The sequence below is a fragment of the Python bivittatus genome, unplaced genomic scaffold (assembly GCF_059951505.1).
Source record: "Python bivittatus isolate LINGU-HERP-01145 unplaced genomic scaffold, Pbiv_v1 ctg000480_np1212, whole genome shotgun sequence".
Lineage (NCBI taxonomy): Eukaryota > Metazoa > Chordata > Lepidosauria > Squamata > Pythonidae > Python > Python bivittatus.
In genome coordinates this window covers 88,771,451-88,791,336 of record NW_028277075.1, presented here as the reverse complement: position 1 = coordinate 88,791,336, position 19,886 = coordinate 88,771,451, and the positions used below count along the sequence as shown (strand labels likewise).

Genomic DNA, 19,886 nt, shown 5'->3' with positions numbered 1-19,886 from the left:
TCTTGACTCCTAGTGGCCCTGAGCAGGGCATTCATCTTCTGCCTTTAAGTTTTGGATTTTATGCTTATGTACTTTTATTTTGTGTATTGCTGTATGCTGCCTAGAGTTCTCTGGGATTGAGGTAGATTGTAAGCATTGCAAATAAATAATTACAAATAAATAATATATTCATTGTTATGACTGGATTCATGAAAAGTAAGAAACCATTAGCGAGATCTTTTTTGCAAGGGGAATTGTAACTAACTGCACATGCTCTCCTCTAATATCAGAAAAGGAACTCAAAGAAAATCTAGATTAGCTTCCATAAACAAGGATCCTCAGGTTCAAAGCCACATTCAATAGTACATTCATTGATGAGAGCATGATGCAATGTTAGAAGCTTGCAATGCCTGACTTGACTTGTGTGGGGAATTTTATTCAGTATCTCGGTGACCACTAACTTTTCTGAAGTTGTTGTAGTTGTTCACTGAATCCTAATGACATGCTAGTTAAAGCATCTCCTCATTAAACTTCACATGCATCTTTCCATGTTCTTGATTCTCTGAAGTTGCGCTATTCATGTGAGTGGATCAGTTAAGCAAACATACCCAGAGCAGCCGGCTTGTTGAAGATGCAAACTGCTTCTGAATGTTCTGAGGAGATGTTCCTTCTCCCCAGTGGAGAAGGACCAGGAATTTCACTGTGCCTAATCACTACCAAGCACATAACCACTTAGTTCTGAGAATCCTCCACAGTTGTTGATTTGCACATCTTTATGTCTGTGTATTGTTTGTTTTGTACACAGTGCTGTATGAGCTAGAGATACTCTATAGCACTTCCACATTAAACAGTCTTGAGTATATCAAGTGGAATAAAAAGATGAAATATTTAGAATGAATTCATATAGAGGTAGGGAGATAAAGAGAGAGAGAGAGAGAGAGAGAGAGAGAGAGAGAGAGGTGTAATATTATTGTGACCAGTTAAGTTTATTTTTTTTAAATGTATTTTTATTTTCTTCCCAGTGAAAATTGCAAATACATGGCATTTCCAACAAAGAACGTTATAGGCATGGATAAAAAGCAGCAACTAATAAAAAAGGAGTTTGGAAAGAGATTCTCTCTGGATAGCAGTCTCATGGTGAGCATGAAAATATTTCTGTGCTTCTAGAATTGTGTGTGTGTGTGTGTGTGTGTGTGTGTGAATGCACGCTCATGTGCACATGCTTTGGCTTTTTTAAAGTTTACATAACATTAGTATATACAATAACTTAAACACACATTGAAGACTTAAGTCCCATTGATTTTAGGGGGTCTAATCCTAAGGTCAGCAATGTGATGCCCATGGTCCCAAGGTGCCTCTGAAGCATTCCCCAAAGCAAATAAAAAAATAAATTAAAACAGTTAATGGATGAGAAATCAGAAGATCACTTAACCTCATGAGATCTCATGGTATTTCACACTAAGATTGCTAAATCTCATGAGATTCAGCGGTCTCACAAAACCTCAGTAAATTAGTTAAATGTTTAGTTAGTTTTTTTAAAGACCCATTTGTTTCTATGTATTGTGCAAAGTTACTACAGTAGATAGCATCTCCCACCTGAAAAATTGCTGACTCCCAGTTTACTACTGTGATCCAGCCCACTGCATTGAAAAACTTCAATTTTATTGAAGATAAATATAATAGATATTAATGTCATATCAAGCCATTCAATTGTGATTATCTTTAATAAGAATAAGATGCTCTAAATCAGAATTTCAGGAAAAAGATGTAATGTTTCATTCAGTGGCATTGTATTGACCTGCAATAAGGAAAGGGACTGTACCTTTTTGTTTGTAAAGAAAGTTAGGGTAATCTCTGATTGGCTGTCTTTTGCTGACAAACTGGGGTTAGGTCCTTTTGTGTGAAATGACTCAGTATATATCAGTAATGATTTTGATAATGGAGGACAAAGATGGAACTTAAAGTCTTATTTAGCAAATTCAATATGTATTCATGGTCTGCTGCACACATGACATTTGTACCTGTAAACATGTTAGGCATGTGCACTGACCTGTGAGTAGCTCACTGCTTTCTACCGTACATCTGCTTGGTAACAATTCTATTGGTGTTCAGCAACTGCATGGAGGTTAGCCTGAATGGCCTTTGGTGCTAAGTCAGTACTGGAGATCTTTGATTGTTGAATGCTGAAACTCCCTCATTCATTATCTAAATGAAGCTTATTTAAGCTACGCCTCACCCTGCAAGCATATACATGTTTCTACATTACAGCTCAGAAGAAACACCCTTATGCACATCATCATTGTCAATCTCTGAAATGAACAGAAAAACATCCCTTTGAGTTGTCAGCACATCCAATCTCAAGGGGGTTTCCAAAAAATGCACAACATTTTTGGGGAGGGGGGTAAAACCCCACAAGACTCGCCCAGTTCTTTGAAACACTTTGAAATGAATGGGTATCTGAACACAACTGGTGGAAAAATATGCAAAATTCTTTTTCAGTCATGTCATGTTATTGTTCTTTGGAAGAGCACTCACAGAGTCAAGGTGGAGCTGGATGTTATCTCGATGCTCCTGAGAATTGCAGCACGTTCTGAGATTTTTCTCGCTTGATGTAATGGCTGGAATACGGATGACACCGTTGAATGTATTCAGTCAGCAGAGCGAGCTTCAGCCAAGTTAGTGGGATGCGCCTGCATCTAAAGAAAGAGGAGTGAGGCAGAGTAAGGAAGTCTCAAAATCCCCAGCAACCCCAGGCTGCTTCGTTCAGCCCGGATTCCTATCTGGAGAACTGCAGCCTAGTTCTACTTGCATTGGGAATGGGTTGGCTTCTGAAAAGCCACAGAAGAGCCTTCTCCTTTCAAAATAATTAGCTTCTCAGGGTCATCGTTTCAAGTGGAGTGGAGTGAATCTTCAAAGTACAAATGTGGGAAGATCAGTAGGAAATTTCTGCTGATGGTGAAATCAGATGGTCTTAGAAAGGATGGAAAGGAGAGGTGACAATCAGGGGTCTCCCCTTTCTTCATCAGTAATAGAGCTGTTACAACAAGAGAGATGATGAAAGGATGAACTTTCTGCCTTTCTGCCTCAGTCAACACAATCTACACACACACACTCACACACACACATTTTTCCTGAAGACAGGATAGGTTTTGGTCCCAGAAAAAAAAGGTTGGTCAGTACCAGCATAGTAAGTAGTTGCAGTCTTGGCCTAAAGGAAGATGTTTCAAATTAACAGCAACAACAACAGCATAGGACAGTTAATAGGGATTTTTTCCCTTCTCAATGCTTCTTCTTTCTGAGATCTTTTAATAAGTGGATACTTGATTTCAAAAGCAAAGAAATTCAGAGCAGAAAATTTAGTAACACAATAAGATGACATACTAACCTTGGGCATATGAAGGATAACTGCCCAGTCAGCTTTCTACCCAGTGTTGGCTATGTGTATTGTAGAATTTGAGAGAAAAGTTTATAACTGTATTTCTAATACATTTATTTATGTGATTTAGAGGCTACCTGACTTCCTAAGACTCTTGGTGGCTTACAACATGAAAAGCAATAAACAATAGAACAGTAAAAAACAAAACTAAGGAAGGCATACTTCTTAAGTCCCAATAGATGGCATTGTTTAATGAAAGGGACCTGATGTGCTCCCATTCCACCTAACCATACAGGAGATAGATGGTCCATCAAATAACCAGGTTCTGTGCCATGAAGGGCATTGCAGGTGGTAACCATCACCTTTAGTTGCACCTGGAAGCTAACTGGCAACCAAAGCAGTTTGCAGAGCAATGGTGTCATGTGGGCATATTTAGGCAAGCCCATGACTGCCTGCGCTGCCACATTCTGTAGCTTCCAACTGTTCTTCAAGGTCAGGCTTATATGGACCACATTGTAATAGTCCACTCTAAAGATAACCAGGCACACATGACCATCTGGAGGGCCTCCTGGTCCAAGAACAGACACAACTGGTGCACTAGATGAACCTGTGCAAAGGCCTTCTTGGCCACTACTGCCAATTGCTTTTGAGCAGGAGCTCAAAAAATCCTCCCAGTTGGTGCGCTAGTCTCCAATGGGAAACGCTATCCCATCCAAGACTACAGATACTGTAGAAAGTTCCCAGAATTGGGAGGGCCAAATACTCATAGCTACTTGGTTTTGTCAGGATTAAGCCTGATTCTGTTCCTCCCCATCCAGTCCCTCCCAGCTTACAGATACTGGGACAAGATATCAACAGCATTCCTTGGGCAGCCTGGGGTAAGGGTGCATAACTGAATATCATCAAAATACTGGAACCCAAATGATGGATGACCTCCTGGTGTGGTTTCATGTAGATGGAAAGGGGCAAGAGGCACAACACAAGTGGTTACAGCAACTGTAACCAACCACAGAACCACTGCAACATGGAACATTCCACTCTCAATCACCACAGTTCATCCAGAAGGATGCTATGGTCAATGGTATCAACAATTGCAGAGAGATTAAGGAGAACCAGAATAGATGTACAACCCCATCTTGGTTCCTCTAAAGGTCATCAACAAGCCAAATCAGTACTACCTCCATATTGGGCCCTGGTCTGAAACCTGACTGAAAGCTCCAGATAATCCATTTCCTCCAGGATCCTCTGGAGTTGCAGTTCAATCACCTTCTCAACCATCTTCCCTAAAAAGGGAAGGTTGGAGACTGGACAAAATTGTTGGGTCCAGAGATGGCTTCTGGAGGATGCATTATCACCTTCCTTAAGATTGGAGGAACCAGCTCCTCCCTCAGGGAAACTGACACCACTGCATGGACCCAACCACATGTCACCCCCTGGATAGCCTTAACAAGTCAAGAGGGACATGGATCTAAGGTGGTTGGGCTTGCAGTCTGAAGGACCCTGTGTACTTCTACTGTTCGTATCTATTAAGCTTGAATACAGAGTCAGTATGTCTGTACTGGCTGGGAATGTCAGTGAAAATCTGGTGTATGCCAATGTCACCTGAAACACACAATGTTCTAATTTTTCAGTTATTCATTTTTTTAAAGACACTCCATCCCTATTTTCATAGTTGCTGTTCTCCAGATTTTGTGTGTATTCTTTTCTGTTGTTCTCCCTCCTTCCCTCCCTCATGCGCACACACACACACACACACACACACAAACACACAATTTAGGCTACTCCAGCAGACACAGTTTTCCACACTCTATCCACAATCTATGCCTTCTTCTCTATGCTTTCCTGTTAGACAATTTGTTTAAATGCAGTTTACTTTCATTGTGTTTTAACACAATTATCCCTAGAATACAGTATTTTAAAACAAACTTTTCTAGCTGAGAAGAACAGATGGCAGCTGACTCTCCTGCTTGTGTCATCTGTGTTGTGATACTTCAGTGAATTACAGTATTTCAAGGTAAAAGAAGCCCATGACAGATTTTTATATCCCTAGTGGAATTCAGTAGGTGAGAGAAAAGGCTCCAATATGCCATCATAGGCATATTCACTTGCCTTTTTCTGCTCTCAACCTGAATAGCTCATGTTTTTGTCCTTGAATAGACAAAACATACTAATATAAAACCAACCTGAGTGCCTCCATTGTTTTCTCAGTAGTTTTTAGCCTTGAGATCCAACATATTGTTGGACTGTTGTAACCCTTGCCACTGTCCTCAGGGATTCCAGTCAAGTATTATGGAAGTTGTGGTCAACTTCTTTTTGGAACAACCCTCATATCTCTTCTGCATTGATACAGGCTTTCTATTCAATGTGTCTGATCTGAGGCATTCATTGGAATTAGAGTGAGGGTAACAAAAAATGGTACAGTGCATTTCTAGTTCTAAAGTTGTAGCAAAAGGCATGACTTCATAAAGTCTGGCTCCATATATTATTTTAGAAAAGGGGCCTCACTCCAAATCAGAATGCAGTTTTAAAAATAGTCTCATGGTTTCTTCCATGTGTGTATGTAGATCTCAGACATCTTTTTCATCTACTGCTTTTACACTTGCTCACTTTTTTGTGAGATGGGTGGCTATATAAATATGATCAATAAATAAAAATAAAATAAAATAAAAAATATGGTAGCACTGTGAATTAGAACTTGGATGAAAACTTGGTTTATTAGTTAATTAGCTTAGATACTGCATATTTCTATTACTTTGTAGGAAGCACATTCATTTCAGACGTTCTAAGCAGCAGATACCATCAAAATCAATTTTAATTGTTTGCATCTTAATAGTTTAGAATAATATTTCATAAGAAGGTTTCATTTTAAAACGCTTAAGGTTGTTTAAATGACAATTACCATTTCATATTTGAAGGCTGTGAGGAATGTTGGGATGCTGTTAAAACTACTACCTGAAAAGATTTTAAGCTTTTTCAAATTAAAAAAAAGCCCCTTTGCCACCATGTGCAAAGTAGAAAAAGTATTAGATAATATCACAACTGCTGTGAGGAAATGCAGCTTTTCACACATTCTAAGGTTATGAAAATAATGAAAGGCCCACCAGAAACAGAGCCCTTTGTGTGACCTAAAACTGTGGCATTATCTCCAGGACATTTTTTTGATCAGAAGAAGTCAATTCTTCAAGCTGTGCTTTTTATTTACCAGAATAATTCCCAGACTGGCTTGAGAACTGCCTTAGACTGACACTTACAGCTGTGATATCATTTAGATGAACAGCCTTCTTCAGAACGTTTCATCTTTACAAGTAGTTGACCAACTGTCTCTATAAAATAGATGTTTTAATAGGAGGTTTTCAATTTTCAAAAGCAAAGAGAAGTGAATTGTTTCTTGGGAGGCTGGTTCCTGTGCTTTCACCTTTCCAAAGCTGAGTCACATGCCAACTGTGATTTTCAATCAGATTTAATTTAAGCAAAGTACCTGTGAAATTTCTTACTCACAGTGAAAGCTGGGGAAGGACATATTGATACCAGAATATAAACCTTAATCTGATAAAGAACCTTAAATTCTCCCTACACCACATTTTCTTTTTCAGTCTTCATTTAATTAGCTCATCGGGACCAGAGGTACACAGTTCATCACAGATGATTAGAAGGTGTATACAAAAATTTGCCCTGGTTCTGTTTTGGCGTCCATCAGGGCAAGAGTTCTGGCAGCTTGTCATCAGAACATGCAGTTTGAAATTGTTGCTTCCAGCTCCGGATCACCTCCAACTTTCAACTTTATATCCCGGGCTTCAGGCCTCTAAACCAGCTGGGTTGCATTTGGTTCACTTCTGGCTACTTGGGAGCAGCAGTGATGCCTGAATCACTTTCACAGTAGTCTCACATTTCTGTGTATTTCAGCCCTTTGGCTCTCAGCCCGTTGGTAACCTTGCTGTCATGGACTGGAGGGCATTTGGGAGAGTCCTGATAATGATGTGAGGCTACAAGTCTCCTGCTAGCAAAAGCCAGCTCTCCCTTGCTTATTCTCTTGGCCCTCATCCACATCCAAAGCTTTCCCGGCTCTTCTTCATCCTTGGAAGATTTGGCCTCATCATGGCACTTTTCATACAAACAATAGAATATTTAATGTGGCATGAATTTTATGGACTAGAACCCTCTTAATGAAATGCATTTGCCCAGTAGGCAATTTCCATAGTTTGTGTGCATTCACTTGACAAAACAGGTCAAATCCTGCCAAATGGTGAACAGTATCCTATCACAATTCTGCACTTGGCTGGAAGTCCAAGGAAGCAGGAGGAGATAGTCCTCCCCAACTGGCAAAACAAGATCAGTATCCAATTTACTGCAGTTCTGCCTGCTATGGCTGGATGCCACAGACTGGTTATACACTAAGCTAGAGTCTGATCACAGGGTGAACTATTTATTTAGAAACCGTCACCATTGTCCATGTGTGTATGTCTCAGAAGGTACAATGTGTGGCCCTTCAGCTGATGTTGATTTCAGTTCCTCTCATGCCTCTTGCCATTGCCTTGTATTGGCTAAAGTTGATGCAGACAGAATTCAGCCACATCTGGAGGACCACTTGTGGCTCACTTGAATAATCCATCAATCTCATCAGTTATGTGAGACTCAAAGTTTCTGATGCAGTATGGAAAGACGGTGGTTGAGAATATAACATTAAAGCCTTTCTGGTGCTTACAGAAATCCATTTTGTCATATACAAAAGGATTTGGGGCCAAATTGTAAACTATTATTTCCAAGCATCCAGTGCTGGTTCTAGGCTTTTAGTAGGATCTTGACAAGCTCCTCAGTGCCCCTTTGGTCATGCTTCTCTCTTTCTCTGAGCTTATGTCACATTGGCATCCAAGTGCAAGGCAAATGCACTTCCTGCCACTCCTTGCCTGCTTGGCATGGGTAGGTGGGCAAGAAGAGAGAGCAAAGAGTACCAGCAACACCAGCTGGTCCCAGCTCTTTAGAGTTGTCCTTCTACTTTGTAATAGGACTCAGGAGTACCCAGAATTGAGGAGGCCCAGTTCCAGGCCCAAGCATTTATCTTCAGAGGCCCTAATAATAAGAGCTACTGCAAAAGAAAGTCACATAGGGTAAAATGTATGACCTTTGAGTAATTAAAGACCTTTAAATAAATAGTTTTGCGTGCAGTTAATTTTATGAGCCCTTCTTAATGTTGGCAATTTTGCAAGTCAAGGTAATGATGAAAACAATTAGGTCTTGTAAAATAATCCATTTTACAGAAGGGAAAGAATGTCCCCTTTCCCCTTAATTGGCATTGCACTATGGAATTTGAAGAGAAATGCAAATACGCTTTTTCTCAGGGGTGGAAGGCGTGGTTCCCCCGGCAGGCAGAGTTTAGGAAGACAACAGGCCAAGCAAGCTGGTCAGATCTCCTATGTATTGGGAAGAAAGAGAATGGAGACACACTTTGTATGTAAAATAGAATTGGTTAAACTTTTGCATGAATTACCTTGTTGATATTATCATTCTTACAAATCAGCCTTTAGGCCTTGGACTTGAAGTATTTATTTGTCATACCATAAATCTGTAAAACCTTACAGTTAAGAACACTCTTGGAATAAAAATTGATTTATGACCTCAGTGCGTTTGTAAGTTTGGATGTTTTTCCTCTGGCTAGTCAGTCAAATGCAGCACCCCATGATTGCTATTAGGATGAAAAATCAACCACCTCCCTGAAACATTTGTCTCATTACCACATGGATAATACTCCATAGCATAAACAGGAGCTTTCAGTAATATATGCAGTGGCTAGGTTAGTTCCACCAAACTTGAATTATTCCAAATAGAAGTGGAATTGGCAGATTTGCTTTAAGAGACGCTAATTCTGAAACTATTTACCCTCAAGGAAAATAGGCACACTGGATGTTTTTGGGCTATTTTGAGAGCCTCTGAACAAGTCCACCCAGTACCCTTTTATGTCTGCTGCGTATGTGATGGGCTTTACACATAATTTGCTTTATGGGAGTAACAAGGAAAGGTGTATTTCCACAAAGGCTGTCTTCTGTGTAATTAGTAAAGGTAACAGGAATGTTCTGTTTTCCTTTAGATCTCATAAGTTTATCTGTTGTGCCTGCAGACTATTATTTCAGCCCATTGTACAAACAGGCCTTTTGGTTGTCAATGTAGAAATAACTATAAAGAGCACAGGTAACTTAATTTGTATTGAGAATAATGGAAGGGGAAGAAATGGTCTGATTTAGTGTTATGTCATTTAGTTTGGTTTTTAGTGTCTTCTCAGTCTTCCACGTTTGTATACGGATAAAGAGGCTGCGTTCAGCTACAAGGTTCTGTTTCATTTGAGCACTGTCAACTTAGCACTGAACTCGCACTCATAATTTTAATTCATGCACTGGGCAACAACAGATGCCATCAGGCAAAACTCCTGAGAAACAAACTTCTTTTAAAACATGGTGGTTGACTATCCAGAATAGGGTGTATGAGAAATGATGCTCTGTCTCATCCGTTTTGTTTGTCTGCCTGTTTGTTTTAGGATTTAAAAGAAAATAAACTAGAACTGGAAGACAATGACACAGTATAGCTATGTAAAGTGATTAAATCTATGCCATCTTGACTGATTCTGTCTTGGCTCTGATTCTGATCAGGAAAGCACAGAAAAAGCCAGTAATACTGAGTATGCTTTTGCAAATAACATTGACTTAAAGTCAAGACAGTTTACATGATAATACTTTTTTATCTTTGAGTATTGAACTTTTAATCCACTATCCATTATTTTCTGACTTTGCCAATATAGTCAAGTCACGGCAGGCAGGCAGGCAGGCAGGCAGGCAGGCAGGCAGGCAGGCAGGAATATAGTTTCTATTCTCAAGACAAGAAAAAGCACTTTGCTGTAAGTTAGAATTTCGTGCTACTTCTTTCTTCCAAGCCTGTGGCCCTATTTGAATATCTTAGGCTACAAAACAAGCATTTAAATGCATCGGACTGGTTAAGCCATGATGTAAGGCTGCTTTTCAATGGCGTCTGTTCCACTATCAGAACTGTCTCTTCATCTCCATCACAACCACCTAAAGCATGATTTGGAGTAAGAACTTACACAGCTGAAGGAAATCAAGGGAAATTCATAAAGGAAGGAGCTGCCTCAACCAGCATTTTGTGTAACATACTAGTCCATCAAGTCCATCTTAACAGATGGAGTTGAAGGCAAGCGGCCTGTGATTTAGAAGGTAGCAAAGAACCATTTAGTCTGATTCTCTGTTAATCTGTCTTCAAGTGCAGTCACCCGGCCCTCTTGCTTCAGACTCTGTGAAGGCAGGTTGAGAATTGCTGCTATTCTCCACAAAAGCTGAAGAATCAAGATACCAGGCTGAGGAGCAGGGGCTGTTGCTGTTGTTGCTGCTCCCCCTCCTAGGAGGAGAACAAAGTCTCTGACTTTAATTTCCACTATTGTTGGCCAAAAGGACTCTGACTTCAAGGATATTAATTGTAGACTAGACTTCTGCATTGCCATGAACTTGTTTCACAAGTATGATGTAACTTCAGTTTGTGTTGAAGAGAAAAATAATGGCAGGCTGTTACAAGTTTTTAACACCAACCTCAACAAACCCTTTCCCCTTATTAAGTCTTTCTGACAAGCACCTCTCACAAGTCAGATACTGTTACATCTCATTATCCTATGTCACGTTGAACTATTGAATTGTCCCTTCCTGAGCTCTTTCACTCATAAATCTCTGCTGTTAGGTCTTCCTGTTGGAACCCAAAGAAGCTACAGCCCTGTGTGGAGTGTGGTACTTAAAATTCTTCCATATTCAGCACAGATTTACTTTAATTAAAATTCTTTCTCTAAATATTTAGTATTAGTCTCATGCGGTCAGATGGTGACTGAATTGTAGGTAAGAAAGTAAAATTGGAGATGCATGGCAAAGGAATAATAATAATTTTTAAAAAATACAAACCCTAAACTATAAATGAATAAAAATAACTGAATTTCAAGTGAAAAGTGACTTGATAAGAAAGAGAAATGTCTTGGGAACACTTGGCACATCCTTACATTGTTCAGAGTTCATGACTGAAAAAGGAATGGTTTTAATTGCACCAAAGTCAGGCAAAAGAACAAGGATTCTAAATGTGCTGTACCCATGTGGATTTCTTCAGATTGAAAGTGGGGCATTTCACATTTTATTCATTGTTCTTGTTCTAAGAGACTCTCTTGATATGCCTTCATCATACTTCCCCAAACATTGTGTGTAAAATGAGTGACTTTTTCCTTTGAGTGATTTGGCTATAGTTGATGTTGACAACTTTTTTTTTTCCTTTACCATGCTTTTCTCAGGAATGTGCTTTGGTGTATGTATTTAAAATGTCCTAGTATAATCAAAATTACAGTGCTGGGTTCATATTTGTAAGCTCTCATGTATGTTGCATATCAAAGCAACAAGTGTTCTTCAGTATGATGTATACTGGAAAATAGTTTTGAAGAGAGTATCAGAACACTCAAGCCCTTAATTAAACAGTAATAATAGCATCCCAAAATATCATTATGTAGGAAATGCACTTACATGGTCTCAAACCCATTAGAGGCTTTAAAAATAAATTGGGGATGGGGAAGAGAGTATCATTTTGAAGACAATCCTCAGTTGACCTCATACAGTTTGGGAGGAATGCGGTTTCCAGGGTAGATCAGATCTAATGCAGCTTCATTTGGAAGATGTGGATCATGTTGGCCTGCTTGGAAAATGGGTTCCCCAAAATTCTTTAGCTTTTCATAGTTTCCTCCAAAAATCCATATATATTGAAAATTCTAGGCGCAGTTTAATTACATTCACTCCCAGACATTAGGCTTAGTTAGATGTGGCTATTGCCCCAATAAGTAGGCATAGATTTTAAATTTGGCAAACAAAGCTGAACAAATGACCGTGTCTGATTAGATGCAGTCAAGCCAAGGAGGTAGCTCCCTGGATAGTCGTTGATAACACTAGGGCTGGAGAGGCATAGAAGCAAGTTGAAACACATGCAAAGCCTGAAAGAGATTCTGAAAGATTGCTCTCAATATGTACAGAGCTTACAGCTAACTTACTGCTCCTCATGAATGAAACACATCCAGTTAATGGCTTCAACATATTGATGCAGGTGACTACAGGCAATGGCTGTACTGGGGCTTCAGAACAATAAAGACATCGAGGACTAGTTCTCAGGGCAAAACTTTCTGCAAATCTATTTTTCTGAAGTTAGGAAAATGGGTTTATATCAGCTAGAAGGATTGATATAAAATCCTGAAGACAATGTTCCTATACTAAAATGTTCAAGTTCTACTTTCAACCCATTCATACTGTGGGGCCTATGTAAGAGAGCAATTCTCCTTCTCACTCATTTTAAGGACTACTGGGAAGGGTCTATGTAAGATCTGATCACTAGAAGGAGCCAGAGAGAATAAGGGATTGAACTGGGACTTGAAAAAACTATGGCAAACCCATGGATGCATTGTGCTCTGCTCTGAATATTTTGAAATATCCCGAAACAGTGATTCATGCACAATATATAGCTTTTCCGTTTTTAAGCGGGCTTTTCATGGACTATTGTAGCCTGAGTTAGAATCAGCCCATGTGAGCTGTTTTTTTTTTTAACCAGGCAGATTTTCAATCAATATATTTCATCCACAGTTGAGAACCCCAGTAGTCATAGGCATTGTGCTTATACCTCCTGCTTATTTGTGGATGACTAGCACACCCATAGTTCCTTAAGAAATATCAGTGACACTTATGTTTTATGGTTTCTGCAGATGTTCAGATATCTCCTGCCTCATTTTTGCCATTTGCTTTTGTAGCGGTTGTGTGATTTACTTTCAGTTTACATGTATGGGCAAAGATGCCTGGCACAGCCCAGGCATTATTATTTTATCTTAGATCAACCTTCAGGTAGTTGGAGAACCTTCCATCCTTTCCACTGTGAGCCTAGCAGTGTTTAAGAGCAGCAGCTGGAGCATAGGGCTTAAAAATTATTTCCAATAGACCAATTGCCTTCAGCTTTTCTTCTCTCACTGACATTCTGGAAACAACATATGAGAAACAGGAGCGAGGAGAAGAAGAAAGTAAGTGCGCTCCACTACTTTAAATAGAAATATGCCCAATATAGAAGCTATGATCTAATGGCTAGATGTGGGGGGTGTACCCAAATTTAAAAACTAATTTGAAACTGAGACTTATCTGAGAAAGTATAAATAACACCTAGTTAGACAGTCCTATTCCTCTACAGAAGAAAAGCAGCGAGATCAGCTTCATTAATCTCAGCTGGACCACATGCAGATGACAATTTCTATTTCAGGTCTTCCTTCAATTGCCACATTGTGTTTTTTGTCTGTCTGCATTAGAACTGTCAGCTTATACTAAATCGTGCAGCATACTGTAGATTTCTCCCATGCCATCATTATAGCATTCAAAGGTCATCCTTCTGTTCATAGTTAAATGGGTTCTGTATATACAGTCAGTTCTTGTTAATTGCAGTAATTATGTTCTATAAAGTTGCTGTGAACACTGAATTAGTGAGTACTGAAACTTCAGCTGGGAATGTGTGCATCAGGCAATTTAAATTTTTTGCAGATTTTGTGGTCATTCCTCAAATGACCAAATGGCCATTAGTGAGCAGCTGAATTCACAAATATGGAATTCACAAATATGGAATCCACAGATAACAAGAATCAACTGTATATATTTTAGGGCATATCTTTAAAACCAAACCACAGTATTTTCTTCTGTGTTGGAGAATCCAGTGAAAATCTCTTTTCCTTAATGAATTCCCATTCTAGTCCTCCTCAGCGTCTCATTTAGTAGCACACTGAATTCTTGAGGCTCCATCATCTGTCCCAGGCCACCCATTCCTTCATCCTTGCAGTTTCTTCCTTTGCAGTTTTTAGAGAATTGTCTTTGTACCAGAGAAACAAGATAAACTGTCCTGGCCTCAAACTGCTTAGCAATATCATCTCTTCCACTGATGAACTAACATCACAACGTAATTTTAGTCCATTCTGAACCAAAGTAGATGTAAAGGCTCTGACCTTCTAATTGTGGTTTTAAGATAATGAATAGGTAGACATGATAAATGTCTTCTAGTTAGAGAATACTGTGGAGGGCAATATATATGATTTCTAGCTCTTGATCTCTTACAAAACTGGGAGCGTATCCACACCTCCTGTTTAGGAGCTGCTCTCCTGTGCCTGTACTGGCTTGACTCTAAACCAGCTTAAGAAAATCCCATCTCATGAGATAGTTTGGCAACAGCTTCCATGGTATTCAGCCTGAATAGCAGACGACCACATCCTCCTGCTGGATAATCCCCCTGCTGAGGCGCCTCCCACCTTCCGGTTCTAGAAAAGCAGTTACCAAGCGTTTTCTTTCACATGAGTAGGACTTTTTGGACCCACATACTGTTAAATGTGTGGCTGTGGCTGCATGTGTATTTTTATGTGTTCATGTATATATGCACACACAGAGACACACACACAACGTTAAGTTTAATGTATATATACAAAATGAAAGCCTTAAAATGCATATACATGCAGGCTCCTCAAGATTTTTTTTAAAATCCTTTCACACACTGCCTTGTGTCTTTCTAATATCTTTTAGAGCTGCTCTTTCCAGTAAATAATACAGCTAGAAATTTCTGGTATGGCCTGTCAAAAGACCCTGATAATTCACTTCTTTTCACAAAATTAAATTGTTTTCATTATTTCTTTACCATTTTATTCTGTTTTCCCAAGGGAAATACTAAAGTCTAACTTTTAAATCTCTAGAATACAGAAATGCCTACTGTATGGATGTGAACAGATACATTTCAAAAGAAAGATATAACTGATATTTGTGAAAAATTAGTAAGTATATTGAAAATGTCCTTAAATCGTATTTTTAACCTACTTAAGGATAACTGAACTTCCTCAAAATTCTTCAGAGTCTGTGGCTGTCATGTATGTACCTAAGGAACAATTCCTTTAGATGAACTTAATAATGAATTTAATATAATAATGTAGGCACTATCGGTTAAAAATGATGGGTGGAATTGGTCAGTTGTGAGAGTAGGATGATTGCATGTTCTGGGCTTTTAAGAATTAATACAAGTCTTGCTTAGCTTTTTTAAATGGAAAATCAGGGTGGGCAACCTGTGCCTAGGACATATAAGCGTTCTCTTTTTCTAATCCCTGAGGTCTTTACTGATCACAATGACCCTAGAATGGGTGACTGGTTACTAGCCATTTTGAGGTAGGGGGGAAAAAACAACACTGCAATGTAAATCCTAAAATAGCTTAATATCATTTTCAGGAACAAAGCCCAGGATATCCCTGGCAAAACTCTTGAACTGCTCCCCCACTCCTAAAATCCTGATCCTGTCCATTATTTCCTCATTGTTCCACATATTGCAATCCTTACTTGCTCAAAAATGTTAACAGCCAACCCTTGTAACCAGTGATTTACTGGGGAATACCTGAAGTAAGTTCATGAGATAAGCTCAGTCCAGGAATTTGCCAGTTTTCCTTCATCATTCATTTTTTGAGGACATCACACTTCTAAAGCGATTACACGAACTAATGAATCAGTCTTGAATTCTTCAAGGTCAGTTGCCCTCCTGTGCACCACATCTTGATATAATATGAAGAATCAAATTGTGTTCTTGAAAATAGATACATCATTGGCACTGTCAGCTCAATTACAGATGAAGTGCTTCCCATTAACAGCTGTTGTATAATGTCCAGGAGACATCATGTAGTCACTGGGGGAGAGCATCCCTCAGTCAAAATAATATTTGTTTGTTTGTTTATTAGATTTATATCCTGCTTTTTCTCCAGGAGCTTATGGAGCATCTGCCTTCACTTTATTCCCAAAGCAATAAAGTAATTGTGAGGTGATCAAGAAAGGTTAAACCCCAAGGCAGGACTTTTTCAGTGAGAGAAAGCTTATGCAAGACAATGGAAGACAGCCGATGTTGCTAGCCCTGGGGGCACTCAGATTCTAGTCTACCCTCAGGCACAGGAGCTCAGGGGGTGATTTTGGACCATTCACTCTCTCTCAGCCATGGGGCTGTTGCAGAGGAGGAAGTGGTCTGTATGCTGCCTTGAGTTCCTGAATGAAAGGTGAGATATCAATCTAACACGTGAGTGAATAAGTTTTAGTCCCTCATCAAACAGCATGTTCAAGAAGGGGATGTTCACTGGGGCTGCAACAAGTGCAAAATCCCACCCCTTAGAGTTGTAAGCAGATTCCCAATGCGTGCATCTCAGCCTTTAGGGAAGAGAGAGCTGTGGAGGTGGGAAAGAGCTACAGGGAGTTCCCCCTTCTAACCCCTGACAGGGTGACTGTCTTTCTTCTGCCATGTTATCTCTAACATGCCTTTGCCCAGACAAACCTACTGTTGCAGTTTAGACAGGAGAAACAAGGTAGGAGAAGCCTGCAGAGCATGGCTTCTGGAATTCTTCCCAGTCCCATTCCCAACAGCAGTTGGAGACAACATCTGTATTTTCTTCTGGGTAACAAAGTAACATGTTGCATCTGTGTATGTATATGTGCACATTTTCTCCCCAGGGCCTAATTAGGGTATGTGCATACATGTTGCCTATATGTTTATGTATGTGATGATCTAATCAGGGCAGGTACATATGTGTTACCTGTGTGTGTGTGTGTGTAAGTTTCTAATCTGGGTGAATGCATAGATGTTGCCATTGCATATGTATGTATTGATTGTCACCTGAATTTGCCTATGGTTTTGTGTATTTGCATTTTTGTATACATGTGTGCATGCGTGCAAGTACAGGGCAGGTTGCATGTGCTCCATTCTGAGTAATTTTACCAGGAGGGAAGGGCAGACTGGAGCAGTTGGTAACATTCGGAGCTGCTACCCAACGCCCACTCCCAAAAGGATGCATTGGGGGACTTTTTTCTGCAACCCCTGGTCATTGTGAAGCAACGTATTTCTTTTTATGGTTTCTCTCCCTACACCAAATTGTGTCCCATTCTGTTTCATTTTCAGTGAGTTATCCTGCTGATGAACAAGCAGAGTCCTGAGACACCTTACATAATTTTTTCCCCACATTCTTGGGTTGGAAGGAATGAAAAGAAAGAAGGTCTAGAAAATTAAATGCATGGAACATCTTGTCTGATTTGGACCAAGTATTATTGATGCCACCTAGATGCTTTTCTACGTTACTTGCTTCCACTTGTCTAATTTTCCACTCCCTTTGCATGGGGCAGGAATGCAATGCAGTCTTTAAGCAAAATTCATCCACCTTATGGAGCCCAAACAAGCATGGGAAACTGTATTCACCTAGCTGGAAAAGAATTAAAATCATCAGTAGCCAATATCTTTATGACCACAGTGGGTAACACATGTGGTAACCAGGAGCTGCACTTAATGATTTTGGGGGGAAGAATGGTCACAGCATGCAGGATGATGATGATGCAGTATTGGGGAGGGGGGCATGTTGTGTATATGAGTAGGGCCAGTATTTTTTCTTTGTTGTTTTGTTTCTTCATTATTGGATAGGTGGGTGAGGCGTTATCACTGCTTTCTGAATTATTTTAGACATACATTAGCATGTTGGTGTGTTTCATGTCTAGTGGAAGAAAATTAAATGTTGGCAGCACAGTCAGAAGGGATTCTAGGTAGAAGGGTGGGCTCAGATACCCCAGCTCATCCATGCATAAAATACTACATTTTGAGTTCATAGATTCCTTGTCTTGAATACTAAAGCAGCCCATGGAATCTGCCTATCATTTGTCTTCTAGGGTGTGTATGCTGTATATACAATTGCCCCCCCCCCCCCAGAGAGTTACAGTTGTTAAAACAACAGTGGAAACAAATGGAAAAGAGTGCAAGATATTCACTAAAAAGTTATGCGGCGATTTTTACTGTCTTTATTGGTGTCAGGTGGAACTTAAATATTTATAGCCAGCTCAGTCTCTCTTTTTATACAATGCAGATTTGCCCTAACTGGAAGATCCTACTACATCTTGGAAAATAGAACTATGGTTAATCTTTCTCCTTAGCTGTAGGAAAGAAAGGAGTTATTCTGTCATGAGAATCTGAGTAGGCTGAATAGACCACCGCTTTTTATTAGGGGGAGGGCAGAGGATGTCTAGGAGTCCTTTTGAGACATAGTTCCCCATCCTGTTGAATTTCCTGTCTCTTGGTTACTTTGTTCTCTGATTTGCGATAAGCACTGGAACTGAGATTCCTATGTATCTAAAAGTCCGAGACAAAGGCATGTTTCCATAATTCATCCAAACCCAGTGCTTGAATTATAGAGTTCTAAATTACTGGGTCTTGTTTCTGAAGTGGAGATGGTATAGAAGTTACATAGTTTTAAAGTTGCAATGGCATTAGAGTGTCATTTCATCATATTAATGATGGTGTTTCACCAACATATGGTTAGCAGAAATCTGGCTGGTTGCATAAATGGAGAACACTTAATCCTTGTGGGATAACGTGCATAGGCATATACAGCAGATATGTCCTTTAACATTAGATAATATATATCTGAATCCAAATACTTGAAGAGTGAAAGGTCACTTGGAAAAAGCACCATAATGCATAATATAATCTCAAGGCAGCTCCACGTACACATTCCCTAGAATCTCAAATAAGAGTCAGATGCTGAAGTGCCAAAAGATAATTTAGAAGGATACATCTCCAGCGACAGTGGCACATTTAGCACTGTAGTCTTGGGGATGTGACATTTTATTTGCTTTTTCATGTTGGTTTATGGCCTTTTAGAATTTATATCCATTAGATGCATGAGCACACAAAACTTTGCTCCTTCTGCCCCACCCATGGTTTTATGGTAAAAATGGTAAAAATCAGATTCTGATTTTTCTGAGTGGAAAATAGTGCAACATTACCATTTCCCAAAGGATCATTAGAGTCTTTGGATGTAGTTTCCAGGTTTAACTCTATTCTTAATGGTATTGAGAAATCTGTAAAAAAAAAAAAAAAATCAACAGAAAGAGATAAGAGGTTTGAAAGAATGATGAGCACTTTTAAATCCCCTTGAAAATGGGAGAACTTTAAGACAATGGAGCCCCAGTTTTTATTTCTTCTATTTTTATTGTCATGATTCAACTTTGACAATCTGGCTAAACCTGTTCCTATGTAGAGTTTATAAAAATACTGTAACACTATGCCTTCACTAATTTGTTTTTCACATTAATACTCAAGTAAGTTTGAGACAAGAGCAGTTTACTGGTAACAGTATTGAACTCAGACAAGGGAGACCTAAATTCAATTTCTTAGTCAACCACAATGTTCACTTCAGACCAGCCATTATCTTTCAGCCCAACCTACCTCAGAAGGTTATTTGTATATGAGAAAATGAAGAGAAACTACAATGCATGCTGCCTTGAGCTCCAGAAAAGGAAGACTATAAATCAATAATCAAGCCAATCAATAAATATTTGTACTGCAATCTGAGTTGTGTAGAAAACATCACTGCAAATAACAAAGCATTGTGTAGGTAAGAGTGACAGAAATAATATGCACAAACAATTTATCTGGAAGGAAGGAA

General features: G+C 39.4%; 1 protein-coding gene across 3 annotated transcripts in view; it reads left to right on the top strand.

The window, feature by feature from the left end:
• The window catches only part of NCKAP5 (NCK associated protein 5), a 680,918-nt gene that overhangs the window by 89,035 nt on the left and 571,997 nt on the right, over positions 1-19,886 (top strand). For all 3 annotated transcript variants that reach the window (XR_015797191.1, XM_088146486.1, XM_088146485.1), the window contains exon 2: positions 1,002-1,116. Coding sequence is in view for 2 of the 3 variants with exons in the window: in XM_088146486.1 (XP_088002612.1) it covers positions 1,018-1,116 (99 nt within the window). In the remaining variant the exon portion in view is untranslated. The remainder of the gene's footprint in view (positions 1-1,001; positions 1,117-19,886) is intronic.